The sequence below is a fragment of the Synchiropus splendidus genome, chromosome 19 (assembly GCF_027744825.2).
Source record: "Synchiropus splendidus isolate RoL2022-P1 chromosome 19, RoL_Sspl_1.0, whole genome shotgun sequence".
In the NCBI taxonomy this organism is placed as follows: Eukaryota; Metazoa; Chordata; class Actinopteri; order Syngnathiformes; family Callionymidae; genus Synchiropus; species Synchiropus splendidus.
In genome coordinates, this window is record NC_071352.1 from 6,118,961 (window position 1) to 6,135,292 (window position 16,332).

The 16,332-nt window shown below is 40.8% G+C and overlaps 1 protein-coding gene across 3 annotated transcripts; it reads right to left on the reverse strand.

The window, feature by feature from the left end:
• Positions 1-688: 688 nt before the first annotated feature.
• On the reverse strand, positions 689-15,728 carry sun1b (Sad1 and UNC84 domain containing 1b). 3 transcript variants are annotated; one of them, XM_053851696.1, is made up of 23 exons: positions 13,559-13,811; positions 11,288-11,385; positions 7,324-7,509; positions 6,980-7,218; positions 6,167-6,409; positions 5,948-6,082; positions 5,711-5,842; positions 5,446-5,529; positions 4,704-4,814; positions 4,483-4,614; positions 4,318-4,411; positions 4,158-4,216; positions 3,848-4,044; positions 3,488-3,760; positions 3,317-3,409; positions 2,976-3,067; positions 2,666-2,810; positions 2,276-2,584; positions 2,092-2,176; positions 1,913-2,028; positions 1,642-1,809; positions 1,474-1,566; positions 689-1,405 (listed from the first exon to the last, which is right to left on the reverse strand). In XM_053851696.1, the coding sequence occupies exons 2-23, from the start codon at positions 11,362-11,364 to the stop codon at positions 1,292-1,294; spliced, it is 3,177 nt and encodes a 1,058-aa protein (XP_053707671.1). In that variant the 5' UTR covers positions 11,365-11,385; positions 13,559-13,811; the 3' UTR covers positions 689-1,291. The 3 variants fall into 3 exon arrangements, with proteins under 3 accessions (XP_053707671.1, XP_053707673.1, XP_053707672.1); XM_053851698.1 differs by lacking the exons at positions 11,288-11,385; positions 13,559-13,811 and adding an exon at positions 15,561-15,728; XM_053851697.1 differs by lacking the exon at positions 4,704-4,814.
• Between the last annotated feature and the right edge of the window lie 604 nt (positions 15,729-16,332).

The following is a 16,332-nucleotide window of genomic DNA, read 5'->3' on the forward strand; positions in this document are numbered from 1 at the left end:
TTTGTTCAAAATTAAAATCTTTATTGGAATATATTCCAAAGCCTTTAAGTCATCTTATGACTGAACAAAAATAGCTTTTATCTTAAAAAAAAAAAATCCCATGACAAGTCAAAACGAATTGAAAACCTTTAGAAAAAAAATTACATCGCAGCAACTTAAAATCTTCTGTCACCAATTGTCATGTCAATAAATAACGTGGGGGAAAAAAATGTACATACATTTGTAACTTAAATCGAAGATTACACATTCTACGTTTTCGCCTTTTTTTGTGAAGCCCTGTGCCACATTAGGATGCAGTGAATGGCCCCATCATGACATCCCCAAAACAAAAGTCAACAATACAAAGAGTAACAGTAGACAGAGGAACACAACAATAATAATCATAACAATAATATTGATGATGGTGGTGGTAATAGCATGGTTATTAAAAAAAAAAAAAGAAACACTGTACTTTTAAGGACTGACTATAAACAATTTCATGTACAGATACATTCCTTCAGGGCGTCAGAGTAAAATAGAAGGTGTACAACTGAGATGAAAGCGTGCAACCGCCGGATTGGCTTACACATGCTTGACAATGTAATTTCTTTGCAGCAACATTTGCTAGTGATCCAGGCACAGAACCATAGTTAGTCCACCACTCCAAGTGAATAAGATGCTGAAAGAAAAGACTTATTTAGTTTGCATATGGAGCAGTTATACAGCGCTGCTTTGTGGTTGAACTTACAACATTAATAAAAAATAAAACGACATTCAGGCCATGTTAGGCTCACTTTCAACATGAAGAGTTATGGCTGTCAGTCTTGAGTATCATGATCAACAGAAGAAATTCTAAACTGAGTCTGACAGGAATAAAGGTCATGGGGAATGGGTGGACTGCTTGTAGTCAAGTAAGCTTGATTCTGTCCATAGAACTTCTAAAAGATAGCAAACAAACCAAGTAAAATAATAAATGACAGGAAATGGTGGCAATGAGACAATGCCCACGTTCCCATCGCCCACGTCCCTTGAGAAGAGCAGGGTGCCAAGACCGGATGGACTTGTCTGCTCGAAAGTCTTTAGCCCGGAGGGGGCTTTTCAGTGCAAGAACCATCTTACAAAAGGAGACTGGCACTTAAGTTCTTCTGTTCCTTTCCTCTACTTCCTCGATTCCACATTAAATGTCCGTTCCACTCTTTGACCAGTCCATCAGCTTTTTCAAACATCCATTCGTCTGTTCCTCTTTACATTTATTGGTGAAAGCTATATACAGATAGTGTGATATGTCGGATCGGTGGTGGAGAAGTGTTCACTAGAACCGGGGTTCTCCATGGACTCTGAAGCGGTACAGGCAAGTGTACTCCGGGTGACCCCAGTTAGACAACACCCGCAACTCGATGATCTGGAAATCTTTGTCATTCTGCTCCTGTAGGAAGAGAAAGATGGCACTCAGCACTTGATGCAAGACTTCTTAAATCACCAGCATGGACCTACCAACACAGGGAACGTTTGCAGTGACTCCCCATCTTCCTGGTAAACATACTGCCCCAGCAGCTTCCCCTCCTCTTGGTACTCATCGTCGAGACCCTGAGGACAAATTGTTGATGTAAATGAAACACATACATGACTAATGTCAGTTAATATTCTATAAAAGTTTCTTACATAGACGGTGAAGTTGCGAGGAGCACTGGTGATGTTTCTATTCGGGGACAAGGTTTTGGGGATGTGCTCTACACAGAAGGACGTAGGCAAGATCCTCATCGAGAGCCGAATCACCAGGTAACCCTGGGAACCCTTGAATGCCCAGCAGTTTCCTGGATAGACATCAGGCTGGTGGAGAAGAAGGGTATATTTTAACAACAACGCAGATATGTTTCGGAAACAGACCTTACACATCTACAAATCAGTTTGTCTAATAAGCAATGTATCTCACCTGGATGACAGCACGAGGGGATTGAGAGAAGTACCAGAGTGGCAGACCAAAGAGACTCATCAGAGCGGTCTTGGTCTCATACGTCTCGGAGCAGCGGGTGCTAAGAATGCTGCCACCTAAAGGCATCAAGTCACAGTTAAAACCAGCCTATGAATTTTGAAAGCAAAGTGCCTGCTAACCTCCAGACTCCAATGCATAGTCTACTTGTCCAGTGCGATCCTGGGAGTAGATCCTCAGGGCATTCTGGACGATGAGCTCCACTTGCTGAGAGACAGATTTATTAAGTCAGAAACCAAATTCATAATTTGGATATAATGAAATGTAATATCAAATTATCCCATAATATCCTTATAATATCCTTACTTCTTCATTCATTCCTTTAGTAGAAGGACAACTCTGGACAGTCCCAGTTACTGTCTGAGCAACGGTCTTAACTCTGGACTCGGCTTCGATCAGTGTCTGAGCTCTGTTCAGCTCCAATTGTTGGGACACATTTCTTAAGATGCTCATTTCCAGGGATGCCAGGAGACCGTGGAGATCAGGTGTCCTCATGTAGTGCTGAGAAAGCCAGTGGACCAGTGACTCAGGCAGTTCCCCTTGTCCTGATTCACTGCTGCCAAAAAACAGAGCGTGCAACTCCTTGCGAACCTGAGCAGACACCTGAGCAGATATCTAGGAGAGGGGAAGGAAGACACGGTGATTTCAACACAGATACGTTTATTTCAAAAGATAATTATGTGCATAATAACGTACTGTTTCATGTAAGGAATCCAGCTGCCCACACTTGCCCTTGCATCCCATAACATCTTGTAAGTCGTGCCGGATTTTGCCCAATTCTAACTCAAGTCTCTGCACTTCTGCAAGCAGAGCATCGTGGTCCTCCTGACTCACACCCACACTAGAAGTAAAAAACAGTCAACGTGATCTCCACAGACTGATGACCATGCATTCAATCCATCATTTATAGTCATATTTACACTTTTGATTCAACTATATTTATCTAAAAATTGCATTGTACAACACAAAAAAGCACAATAAAATAACCAAGACTTTGTTTTGTTACCTCAGTGGAGCTGTGTCTGCTGACTCAGCGACAGTTTCTTTCTCTAGCTGTTCTTTCTTCAGATCATACTGCTGCTGTTTCAGTTGGACCTCCTGACAACACACAGGAATCATGTGACCAGAGAAAATATTTCACAATACAACATTGTTCCTTTGTCCAGATGCAAGCCCATGCTCGCTGGGATACTATCACCGAACATATCGCTCCAAACATAACTCCAAAACAAAAACAATCATGGAGTGAAGAAGGTAAATTAATAGCTCTAGTCAACGGTCAATCGAGTCAATCGAAGGTGTGTCAAAAAAAAAAAAAGATGGTTAATAACGCATAAGTATTCATACCTCTGTTTTTGCAGCCAAACTGGTGAGAAGTAATTCTAAATCAGCCAGTCTTGTCGCCTGCCCCTCTTGATGAAGTTTGAGACCTCCTTCGCTCTGTGGCAAACCAAAACAAGTTCCCAGCGCAAATTCTTTAACGTGAACATCTTAATTTGAAACCTCCTAATCCCTCACCTGAGCTCTCCGTGTGTCCTCCTGCTGGATCCGCTCCTGCAGCAGACCAATCCTCTGCTCCATCATGGATGACACCCACAGACTTAGCCGCTCCCTGTCTGTCTCGCTGATAAGCTTCTCTTGCAGTGAGCTGTAGAGACTCAACATGTCACTTCGACTCTGCTCATGTTTCTCGTCAGTCTTCCCGACCCGATCCCACAAGAGCGCCAGTTGCCGCTCCAGATTGTCAAGACGCTCCAAGTCCACACTCGAGACAACAACTGGCGGAATGGTCTGGAGATAAAACAGGGCATGGCAGTAAGCATCAGAGGACAGAAAAACACTTTTTAACAACAAACCGCCGTCAGGTTCAGATCATACCGGGGCCTGTGAGATTGGAGTAGCTGGTGTCTTTTCAAAGGGACGCTCTGTGAAGGTGACAGGCACAGACGCTGGATCCGAAACTGGTACCAAGTTAGACATGAAGGCGACTGGAGATGCTTGACGCCACTCAGTTAGATTAATGGCTGGAAGGTAGGCCAGCAAGGCAGCAGCGGAAAGACCCCACCACCATAAAGCTGTAAAGACAAAAAACAGTAACTAGAATATCAAGTGCGGTTTACGCAAAAAATAATATCCTGACTGAACCAAAAAACAAACACCTATGTTGGACAAGCCTGCAACACCTTACCTAAGAAGACCAAGAATGGCAACAGCAGAAGCAGGAGACCCCAGAGTTTGGGAAGACATCTATCAAAGGTAAACAAAAAATCTATTGTAAACTTGTTCTTCAGACAGCCAGCATAATCTTGCTTGCTGTAGTTTGTCCTGAAACTGAAAATGAGTCTTACCTTGTCAGGAAGAAGACATTCAGAAAGGCCATGAGATATGTAAGCTGGTACCACCCCATAGCAAGAAACCACAGGACACCCTTGGCTGCCTTTCCTGCATGGAAGAACAACCACTGTTAATACACGGAGGCTAGAAGAATTGGACGAGAAGCAAGTGTCACCAACCTGGAGCAGCTAACAGCATCCACAGCAAAGAGAGCAACCTCTGAGCTACAGACCCAACTCCTGACCCCACAGCTGATCCAACTGCTTTTCCAGCATTCAAAGCCCCATACGCTGGGAGCATGAGTGAATGGCCTGATGAAGGAAACAATTTCAATCAGTCCCAAATTATTCACCACAGATTCAACTCATTCCAGATCAACAGAAGAGAATTGCTAATGGACCTGCGTAAGAAAGGATGTTCCACAGCCCAGCTAGCCGAGGCTGAGACCTGTGGGACTGTGTGAGGAGGGTTGTGCGTGTCTGCGAGTATTGCTTTCCTTTACAGTCATCACCTGCATTAGGCAAAACCATATCATGCAAACAGAAAACAAAAAGCAGTTCAGAATGGGATCAAATGGATGGCATATAAAAGCGGAGCACAGAGACAACAAGCAAAACAATTAAAGAAAAACTCAGCTGGATTTAACATAAGATAGCAAAAGACATTCAAGACTTACAGCAAAATCTGCAAAGAAAGCATTAGCAATGAATATATTCAAACAAACTTGCTTATTTTGAATTACAGTGCAAACACTGTCTTTAACCAGTCAAAACAAAATATTGTTTACTCGTTCATGAGTGTATTTGACATTACATGTTGATTCTAAAATGCCTTCAGGCAGATAAAGCTGCTGTCTATAATGCTACAAATGTTTTTATTTCAGTGTAGCAAAAATTAAACGAAATTAAGAAAGTGCTACAGTTTCGGAAGGCCACTGTCAGTTTAGGTAAGCAGGTTTGTTGGCTGATTCCAAAAAGACACAAGCAATTGTGAACAGCTTCTTTAACAGTCCAACAACCTCTGTTCCCTCCTCCAAACTGAGGTCATGTGTATGTTTTTACTTTGTCAATAACAGCAATGACTATTCAGTTAATTCACAGAGGCCAGACAACTTTTCTCAGTTATTGTGCGATGATTCTTACAAAGGGAGCCATTGAGCTTCAGATGTGCTGCGTCTTCAGTCACCAGACCCTTCACGTTCAAGCTTCCACAGTAACTTGAGTGAGCTGCAAAACACACACACAAAAGTAATTGAAAAATTGATGACATAGCAGCTCACCAGGAGAAAACAGTGACAGGACCAATGTTGTTCAATATATAATATTAACTTAAATTTTAAAACCACGTTTTAGGGAACAAAAACAAGGTCACAAACTGTGACCCTTGTGTTTGCTAGGTTTTGCACACCATGTCCCTCGTAGCCATTAGCGTTGTAGCCCAACATTCTATGGAGAGTAGCTGCCTTGAATGACCATAGATGAGAGAACCCAGACGACAATGCTGATTTCAGAGAGTTGGAAAAAGAGGACAGGGCACCAGCTGAAAAAAAACAAATAAATATTATCATTGCATACAGGAAAATAAAAAACAAAATAACAAAATGAAATCTGCATCAATAAGACAGCGATTTCAATCTATTTGTACCTGTTCCTTGCGTGATCTGTTCCATGGAGCACAGTCGGACCATACTGCTGCAGAGCAGCGTAACGAAGGACACAACAGATGCGAAAGCTTTCTTGCTAGTGTGTACACAGGTGCTACAAAACGAAGCCAAGAAACCTGTGGAAAGGAAATGCTTAAATGACTCCATTAAACATGAAAGAAAAAAGTTAACAGTCTGAAGGTAACATAAAATGAGCATACCTTTTTTGTTTGTTCGACTTCGATCTCTGGAGTATATTCTTGTGATAGGAGGTGACGACGACAGTGAAGATGTGGAGGAATACAAAGCCTTTGAACAAGGCTCCACAGATGGCGATGAAGACTTCTCAGAGTTAAAAGAACAATCTTTACAGATGTAGCCATTGGCAACTGTGGTGTGAGACTTTGACGTGCTGGTATCTCCGTTGACGCCTGAAGAACAGTGAGAACTGGCAGAAGTCCTTCCTGAAGAAGACAACCGGATTTTGTCACGAGAGAAACGTGAAAACAAATATAATGACTGCCTGATTGCCATTTTTTTGTTTGCATTTCACAGTAAAATATTCAAAGTCTGATGATAAATGATTCGTGTTTGCACTGTGATGCTGCAATTGAATTTCATATGGAATTCCACAATTATTCCACTGTTCAGTTCAGTTCTACCAACAAAAATATTTGCACATTGATCTGGTCAAAAAGGTCCTGATATTTGGACGCTAAAATATGAGCAACCTGAAATGTGCAAATACCCAAATCATTCATTGCGTATGAGAATAAACACTGAGCTTTCAAACACTGAGTGTAACACAATAAAGGAAGTTGAAAAAGAGATGCTTGTTAAGTGACTATCAAACATTAATTAACTGTGTTTTTCAACAAGGAGTAGTGAGTGGTGTTGCAAGTGGATTAACTGCTGGTCATAAAGTCCTAAATTAGCAGTCCACAAAACCTAATAATGTGCTACTGAACCAAAAGACAGCATCTTGCATTAATACCATACCACCAAAAATCTTGCAGGAAAAGCACACAACTCACCCCAAGCTCCTTCAATCAACGAAGCGGTAGTGGTCGTGATGGTGCGCTGTCTTAAGTAGGGCTGGTCTTGGATGTGAGTGTGGATGGAAGCATCATATGCAGAGTTGCTGTCTTGGTTAGACCCGCCGTCATTAATTGGTGTGCTGACTGCAGAGAAGGAGAGGGCTTTCCTCGGTGTCAGAACTTCACTCAGCGATAGACTCAGAGTGTTTGACTGCTTCTTTCTGCTTCGTAAAGTGCTGGAGGCAAATGTAAAAACATCATGAGAAGAACATAAGGATTCTAAAACAAAACTGAGGCACGGTGTCAACACCAGTCACTTGTGACATGAAAGTCGGACTCACCGTGTCTCCTTGCTGCCGTTATAGCTGCTGCCATATTCCTTTGCAAAGTCAGCCATGGGGTCTTTGTTGTAGTGGCTGACACTAGATTGTAGACGTAGACTTCGTCGTGACATTCTGGGTGACTCATACACAGGAGCAATCTCGTGCTCCTTCTCAAACTCTAAAGCTGCAGTTGAGTAGCTTGAGCTAGTTCAAACAGGGGGAGGAGCAAGGGGAGTGGAACAGAAAGAGAGAGAAAGTTAGAGGGGAAACCACATGGAACATTTGGACTGCAGTATGCAGAACTGCTCATAAAACTCAGAGGAGACTGAAAATAACAGCCAACTATGATCGTCCTCAGCAAAACTTGATGTGAACTGAAATAAACAAAACAATACAGACAGACCATTAACTCGAACACATTCCTGTCACATTGCCTTTGCTCCTTGTGGCCACTGATCTCACTGTGATGCGACTCATTCACATGGGAGAAGAACAACTAGGCAAAAGACACCCTCCGTACTCAAAAAAAAAAAAAAAAAGGTTACAAAAAGACAACATGAACCAAAGCCAAAAGTTAGAGGGAACATGAATCTTGTAAATTTAACTGACAGCATTCTGCACCCATGACTCAGGCAGCCACACCCACCTGGCAAATTCACTCCACCACAAGATCAGCATTTACATCCAACAATTCAATGACTTTTTCCACAAACTCCAACACCTCACTAAAACATATATAAAGATAACCCAAACCAACAACATTGTCGTCTAGTAGCAGACCAAAATTTCTTAGCACACTGGGTGCACAGAAACTGTGGCTCAACTAGGTCATGCAGAACATGCCCACATGCCAGGAGAGCAAAAGCACGTTATCTAGGGCAGAATAAACTTAATTTGGGATGAAAGATAAGGAAGCACTGTAGAACATTGTCAGGGTGTTGATTCAACACAGCAACCTGGGCAATGCTAGTGTGCATGTGCAAAGGCACTATCCCTGCACCTCTCTTGCACCTAAAGCCTGAGGATTACAAACTCCTGACCAGAGCCAATTAAGTACTTTCATTTCCCTTTGCATCCCGTTTTAACCAGCAGTGGCCAGAACATGTGAGCAGACAGAAGACTACAACACATGTCCAGCAGGCATACCTGACTTCAAATCACCTCTATTGTTGATCAAGCATGCTGCTATAAAAGCTGCAAACAGTGCCTAATAGCATCAGAGAACACAGAAAGCCTGAGGAAGTGTTAACCAACAGGATAAAGATGATGCGCCCAGGCAACCAAAACACAGCATGGCACAATTCAACAGCAACCTGTACTGTGTCAACTTCTATTATAATCTCTCAAAACAGCTGCAGGCAGTGCAGTCCAGCTTGTCACTTTTTTAGCGGCTGCATTAATAAGGTAGTTCAACGACACAAACTCAAAGCAGATTAACATCCTTATATACATGCTTCTTTCCGCTTTACACAACTTAAAAGTTGTCTAATGCTGGAGTTTTGGGAGCACAGACTGGATCAGAAACATCACTGTTCTTAGTTAACCTGCTGGAAATCACAATCACAGAATTGAGAGAAATGAAAGTGATGATATTTTTAAATGACTACGGTAGGGGTGAGTCTATTGAGTTGCTCCTTTCTCTCCCCAAAAAGCTGGTAAGGTCAGCTCCCCAAAGCCTTTTTCAAACTGACTATCAGCGTTATAAATAGAAATGGACAAAGCTCTCAGAAGTGGGGCAAGATAAAGAATAGAGAAAGAAGATGATTCCATCCTGACATTCGACTTCCTGGAATCCCTTATTACATAAGACGAAGCTTTGAGAGACATCCCACACACAGTGGGCACAGCAAGCCTTCTTCTGACACAATACAACACGGACATTCACATCAGATTGGTTTGCAAAAATATTTATTTTAACCACTCTTTAAACCTATCCTATAGGTAGCTCTCCAGAAAGTCAAATGCAAAGGGAATATCAAAACAACGGGCAAAAATCAAAGACCTATTTAAACCACCTTTCTTATCATTTAAGTGTCAAAAATAACACAATATTGTGATATGGACTTGTCTATCTGACCAGCATAAAAAAAAACACCTGACATGCTGACTTAACCTTTAATGCGGCTGAATGCATTTCCCAGATAAAAACATTTCTGATTGGAATACAGACTCATTGCAGACCAATTTGACGCACATTTACTTGTACCCCAAGCTACTACCACTGGGGATGGAAAGAGCCAAGGCACCCTGACCCACTTACACTTCATAAAAAATGAAGGGTCCAAGAAGACCATCTCCACTCGTTCTTTGAAGTCATTGCAGGTTACCATCGAGTATGATCGCAGGTCAATAATTTTCATCATTGTCATTTTCAACATGGTAACTTAACAGTCTTTAGATAACATGTCTCTGTCAAACCAAAATTCTATTGCATTTCAGAACAACAAATTTTACTGGTAGTGTCAAACCCTAAACCCTAAAAGCAGAATTCCCTAAACAGTTCCAACATTTCATCTCCTTCTAGGTATCACATGACAGTTTACATTTCCTCCTCATCAGATATACTTTTTGCCTGCCTGTTATACAGAGAATAAGCAGCATGAAAGCTGGTCACAGGTTACCACCAATCCATCAATACATGGACAAGAGCACATCATGGAGAAACTTTTGTTTTAACAGAAAATGTCCACAAGAATAGGGCTTTTCAAAATGTCAACTGACCTCCCAAATCATATTCCAACACACAAACCTGTGTGTGTGTGTGTGTGTGTGTGTGTGTGTGTGTGTGTGTGTGTGTTGGGTGTATTCTTCCACTATCCCTCTCAATATGAAACAAAGTTGCTGCTGCTCAGTTGAGTGTCGAAAACAGATGGGGCAATGTCACGCGACACCATCGCTTGTGGTCACTGTAGACTATATACACACAAGCGAAACCTTAGAAAAGAATTCAAATATTTGGGATCAGCTTACATGGATGTGTTTTATGAAATGCCTAGATTCGAATACACACCAATGATTTAGGGCTTTTTCGGTTTTGGTGAAATTCACAAGACTCTAGCCATAGCTATAATCTGTAAACCTGCTGGTCCAGATATTAACTAATAGTCTAATCCTTGGATCAGTGCCATGGTTTTGACTGTGAAGTCCATTAATAGCTTCTCAGTTGACTGGTGTCTAGAGGGATATACATGGATTTTAATTCTAGTACAGGGCCCAGTTCTGCAAGTACATAAGTGATTGGAGATGAACAATAAAATAATAAAAGAATGTTAGTTGTAAAATTATTGTCACTCCTCCCCACACCCATTTAATTTAAAGGCGGTGCGCGCACACACACTAAAAGGTGGAATTACACTCTCATACGTGGCACAATTATTTATAAGAGTACAGGTACGAACAGGTTTAGATACATGAAAACATCACTATAGCTCACACAGCTGTAAAGATAATGATGGGTTTCAGGACGAAGCGCAGAGGAATGATAGAATGCCTCAAACGCCAAAAGTCGAGCAATAACTCTTCATTTTCAAAAAGCGCCAGGGGCTTTTGGTGCATGACCTCCCGATCTACACGCATCTCATTTCAGGAGTCAGTGACAGGGCTGAAGACAACAACATTCCATCACATGCAAAGGTCTGCCTGATGTTAACCACACCCACAGTCAATGGGGAAAATGTGTGAGGACACATAAAGAGATACTAACCATTCTTAGATGACAGCTCAGAAAACCAACTTATTGCCTTAGTACGGGCAAAGATCAGACTTGTAAAATGTTAAACAACTTAGTCCGACTATGGGAGAGAAATACAAAATTTCTCTTAGTCCACAACCTGGATAATGCTGTATTGCGGAGGAAACAATAAAGACAATGTATCCATGCAGAGTTCGTAGGTCCCACTGAGTCGAATTCACCTGCTGCTCCCACCACTTGGCTACCATTACCAATACAGTTTTACAGGAATTTTCACTATTGTCATCTCACCTGCGAGAGTAGGTATAGCCGGTGTTGTCTGGAGCACATTGAGGGGGCGTGTATGTGTGAAGTTGTGAAAAATCCATGGTGATTCTTCTTTGATTAGACTGCAAAATCCAGGAAGCAAGGGATAACACTATTTAAGTCAATGATGACTGGTCAAAGGACAGGCAAAGGCATCGAGCACACACTCATGCAACATTGTTCAATCCGTCTCATTTAGAAGCCATTTGCTAATATAAACACATCCACAAGAAAAGTCATTCAGAAACACCAACAGCATAGCACAAGCGACGACAGTTAAAAACCTACGTCAACTAAAACTGAAGCAGCCCATTCTGGCCTCTGACAAGAGCCGTAGAACACGTCCTTTCCTTGCAATACAACAATGATTCAGTGATTCAGCCTTTGGCCCAACCTCTTCCTGCATGTTGGCTCCCGGCTGGTTGTTGACAGAAGCTAGTGACGCCAGGAAAGCAGCTATGAATGACTTGTCTCTCTTCTCTGGAAGACAGCAGGCAGCAACTGACAGGCTGGTTACTCCAATGATTTGGGAGGACCCCTAATCTGATCGGCTACTACTGCAGCAACTGCTTGTGCAGGCTCTTCACACAGAACAGGCTCATTATGAAACTGAGTTCAGCTGACTGGGGTGGGGCTGGGTTTCAGGCAATGGGCGGGAAACAACTGGCCTGAGGGTTCCACTTCTCACAGTATCTTCAGCATCATATTTACACACTGTACCAATGCAAACCGACAGCTCATCCACCAAATGAAAAGAAGCTTGCACACAATAAGTAAAACTACGTGTAAATAAAGATGTCATTTGTATTTTAATATTACCAAAAAGGTTTGCTTTAATTAACCATGTGAAACAGAGAGGCCAATAGGGTAGCCAGTACTATGCTTTAAGCCAAAAATGCTGTGACAATACCTGCTGTTGTCTCAAGTTAAACAATTCACGTCGTTACCTGAAGGATTACTGTCTAAAGCAAAGCTTACTCATTTCACACAAACTGACATCATCACCTACATCTTAACTTTCAGTTGATTTCAGTAAAGCTTCCACATTAGCACAAAAATTTAATCAGAATCCACATCAAAATCTTAGAAGCCACAAAGATGGATAAGCAGGGACACAAATCCAAAATCCACAGGCAGGGGGCCAATTTAATTCAACTAGGATTACTATTTCCCTGTAAATCACTGAGTGGGAATAAACCGTGATGCCTGTGCTATACACTGCTCCAAGAGTTTGTACAAAACCTAAATTGGGTACTGCGCTTTTTAGAAGTGATCAACTTTACAAAATCAGTCCCTTGGACATTTTAACGTTGCTGTTAGCAAATAAGATCTTTTGTTCAAATACATTGATTCATTTATTATACTTTGCATACAATTATTGACCATAGTATACAGGTTTACATCTGAACTGCTGTTAGAATTTTACTTGAGCAAAATTCGATTTAGTTCAAAATTCCAGCAGCCTATTCAATATAGCACAGCAGCTGCTGTGTTACTGTTGCTCCAAATTTCTATGTTAATCAGAAAATTCAATTATTAATCCACTGTTGTGTCACTGATATATATTAGGTATATAATATAACAGTGTAATAATATATAATGTGTATATTATAATATATATAATAATATACAGTGTGATATATATTTTTAGAAATGTGTGTTGCATCCTCAAAGAAGAAGATGGTAAGAAATGGTGAGAAACTTCAACTTCAAAATTCATGGATGAAATCGAAGGCCATAACCACTCCAGCAAATTATGTCTCATTGCAATAAACCGAAACTCTCGAACACTTCACTTAAGAGAAACTTATTATCATGTCTATGACTGAAATGCCTTTAAATGAAGCAGATTGAACAATTCTCTCACAGTCACATTTGGTTCACCCATGCACAAACCACCTGCAAGAACATGTCAACACAACTGCACTAGTACCGCATTAGTTTCCCAATCATTCCCCCGTCAGAAAGCACCGCAGATCTCGGTAAAGATCCAGAGAAGCGAGAAGAAGGTGTCACATTCTCATGCGTCTTGAGCTAAATTTAGACGCCGTTTATAAGGCGACAGATAATTCGCAATCCCGTGTTACACAATAACACTGGTATTAAGTATTCGAAACATTTCTACAGATTTATAAAGATCAGCTCGATCATAAATTTGCTAGATTCAAATTGGAAAAGGCCAAATAACGCTTAACATTTAAAGCGTAGGATTGTACAGCGGAGAACATTTCACGGCTTGTTTGCAGGTCAACTTGCCCGTGTGTTTGGACTCCATGAAGGCTGTCATTCTATCCAGGACGATTTCTAAACAAGATGCGGTGACCGTCACAGTCGCTGCAGGCGGGCGGTCTTCCGCGCACACGCGAGCCAAGCGGCAGTAGATCGGTGAGGACCTCCTACCACGAAATCAAACGCGTATAGAAATACTCAAGTTCGAAGTTGCTAGTCACTGTTATGCTAGTGCACAACAATCCTGTATTCCAAAATGGCTTCCCGGGCGGAACAAAGCCAGAAGGATCACGGCTGAGCGGACCCTCCCACTTCCAGACCTCCATTGTGGGCCGGGACGCACTTCAAATCTATTGGAGCGTTCCACGCTGCTGACGGGGCCTCGCCGACTGACAGCTGTCGGGGACGCTCTTTTTGGTTCTCACAGAATACCAAAGCCTCGAAGGACCAGCGTGACATAGTTTCAATACAAAGTGCGTCACTCGCCGAAAAAGAAAAGTGAAGATGTAAACAAATCGCATCCATTTTTCCTGCACATTATTGATCAGAAGCAAAACTGAAAGCTCAAATATTTGTGTCTGCAATGAATGGAGTTTGTTACTGTGGAAAAAGCTTAAACACCAACTAAATGACAACTTTTGTAAACGTTTTAAACGTAATGTCAATAAACAACAAATATCTAACCACTTTACAAATAAAATAAAAATAAAAACAATACTCCACCATCTTGAGTTCAGTATATTTACATTGAGGTTATGTTCTTATAGCATATATAGCATTAATAGACTTCAACTTATTACTTTAACATCAATATCTTATTTACATGAAATTACTTTAAAATAAACCATTTCATGTTTGATACCGAAAAACATTTTTTTCCGGAAAACCAATCAAAATTATTTATTTATGGTGCCATTTGCTTAAAAAAAAAAAAAAAAAAAAAAAAAAAAAAAAAAAAAAAAAAAGAACCTAATTTCTAAATAAATAATTTTACAGAAGAATGCACCCAGGAAAGCACCGGAAACTCTGAGGTAGTTGGAGAATGCAAATAATATTCCAGAATGGAAATGTACCTTTATACCACAGAATTCTCTCCCCCTCTAACTAAATCATCAATCTCCTTTACAAATCAATCCGGATCAAGAATAATCACACAGCTCAGACCCTCATTAGGACTGAATTAAAAGCCTGGCAAAAGCTAATGCATCAGTTTGATCACAGAAAAGATGTAAACCGCTCATGAGTTGAGCAAATAAAAGTTAATACTCAACTCCTCAAACACTTTAATGCCACATCAAATGGCTGTCCTATGCTTAAAATTGGAAATATATCAGGTTAAACATATAACACAGCTCAATACTTAAGTTGTTCACATTGAGCCTTCAACACAGAATCATTCATCCAACCACAGCCAAGCTAGTTAAAGATGACAACAAAGGAAAGCCATTCCAAAAATGATGCATCACAAAATGTATATCATGACAGACATTGAAGGAAAAAGGCAATACTAGAAAAAGAAAACACAAGAGTGTGGACTTCAGAAAACTGGGAAAATGGTTAAGATTGAATCAGGGATATATTGGAGGATAATCCTGAAATGCAACTCGACAGGCAGTTCGGATATCGGTCAGATTTTGGCACAAACAAAGCATGTTAGAGACTGCCTTTATTCTTATTGAAGTGAGATGGATATTGGATACGGGAATAACGTAAAAGTATATACATATATATGGTAACATAAAAACAGTTTCAGAACCCGGCAGCGTGACAGAACGTCAAACTAAACTAAACAGGAAGTGCTTTTTGAAGTTAACCACTGAGATTTGTGTGGAGGCTTTGATAAAACTCAAGGACAATAAACGAGTATGCCAGAATGCAAAAATCATTGTATGTTACATCAATACACATTGGAGAAGGGTTGCTGTAACATCGCACACAACCAACAAACCACAAAAAGTTAGCATTAGCTGCTGTTCACCGTATCGGAAGTCAGAACTGTCAAGCTACATGCCAATTTTTTAACACTTACCCAACGAATGTGGCTCTCACCAGGCCGTGGACGGTTTACAACGCCCGTGTTTAATCAGCTGAATTGTATTAGTCCATTAAAATGACGGAATTAAGCACAAAGGTCAGAATTCAGCATGCAATAAAGACCAATGTCTAACGTTTGTCTTTCCCGCACGCGGTCATATTTTCCGTTTGCGTCACAAACGTCATGCCATATATGGGCAACACAAATCAAACGGAACCAAAGTTGGAGACGTGCGTTAGGTTGCGCCATCTTGTGTTCATTGCAAAACAAACTTAAATACAATAAACTAAATTCGCATTCAAAGTCGTATTTTAAACGAATTCACGTAGACGAAGCGCAGTACTGCTCCAATCGAAAAATAAAAGCATTAATTAATGTTATTAATATAATTAATATGAACAAAATCAACAATTAATAACTAAATTCGGAGTCTCAAGGAAAACAAAAATAGATGAGAAATGCTTTATGGAAGACCACAAAACTTATTTGGCAAGAATATCTATGACGTTTTCATGTCAGTTTTTCATCTTTCTCCGAAACTGATGCAACATGTCAGTGTTGATTCATTGGCCTGTTTAAAAATACATGTGGCTTCCTCTTTCAGTGCTTTCTGTCCCGAAATCAAGACGTTTCTTCAATGTTTTAGTTCAGAATTGGTCGCACACAAATACCAGTGACTTGCTCGGTATTTGTCTATCTAGTCAAACCAAACCTGAAAAACTGGATTTGTTTTGTGTGAGAATGACTGGATGACATTACAGCCAAG

Bases quoted from the DNA above. Each gene is read 5' to 3' on its own strand.
- sun1b (XM_053851696.1), bottom strand. From the start codon at position 11,364: ATGGATTTTTCACAACTTCACACATACACGCCCCCTCAATGTGCTCCA. The intron at 7,510-11,287 runs GTGAGATGACAA...TGTTTGAACTAG, and splicing joins GGCTATACCTACTCTCGCAG to CTCAAGCTACTCAACTGCAG. The intron at 2,811-2,975 runs GTAACAAAACAA...TTTTACTTCTAG, and splicing joins GCAGACACAGCTCCACTGAG to TGTGGGTGTGAGTCAGGAGG.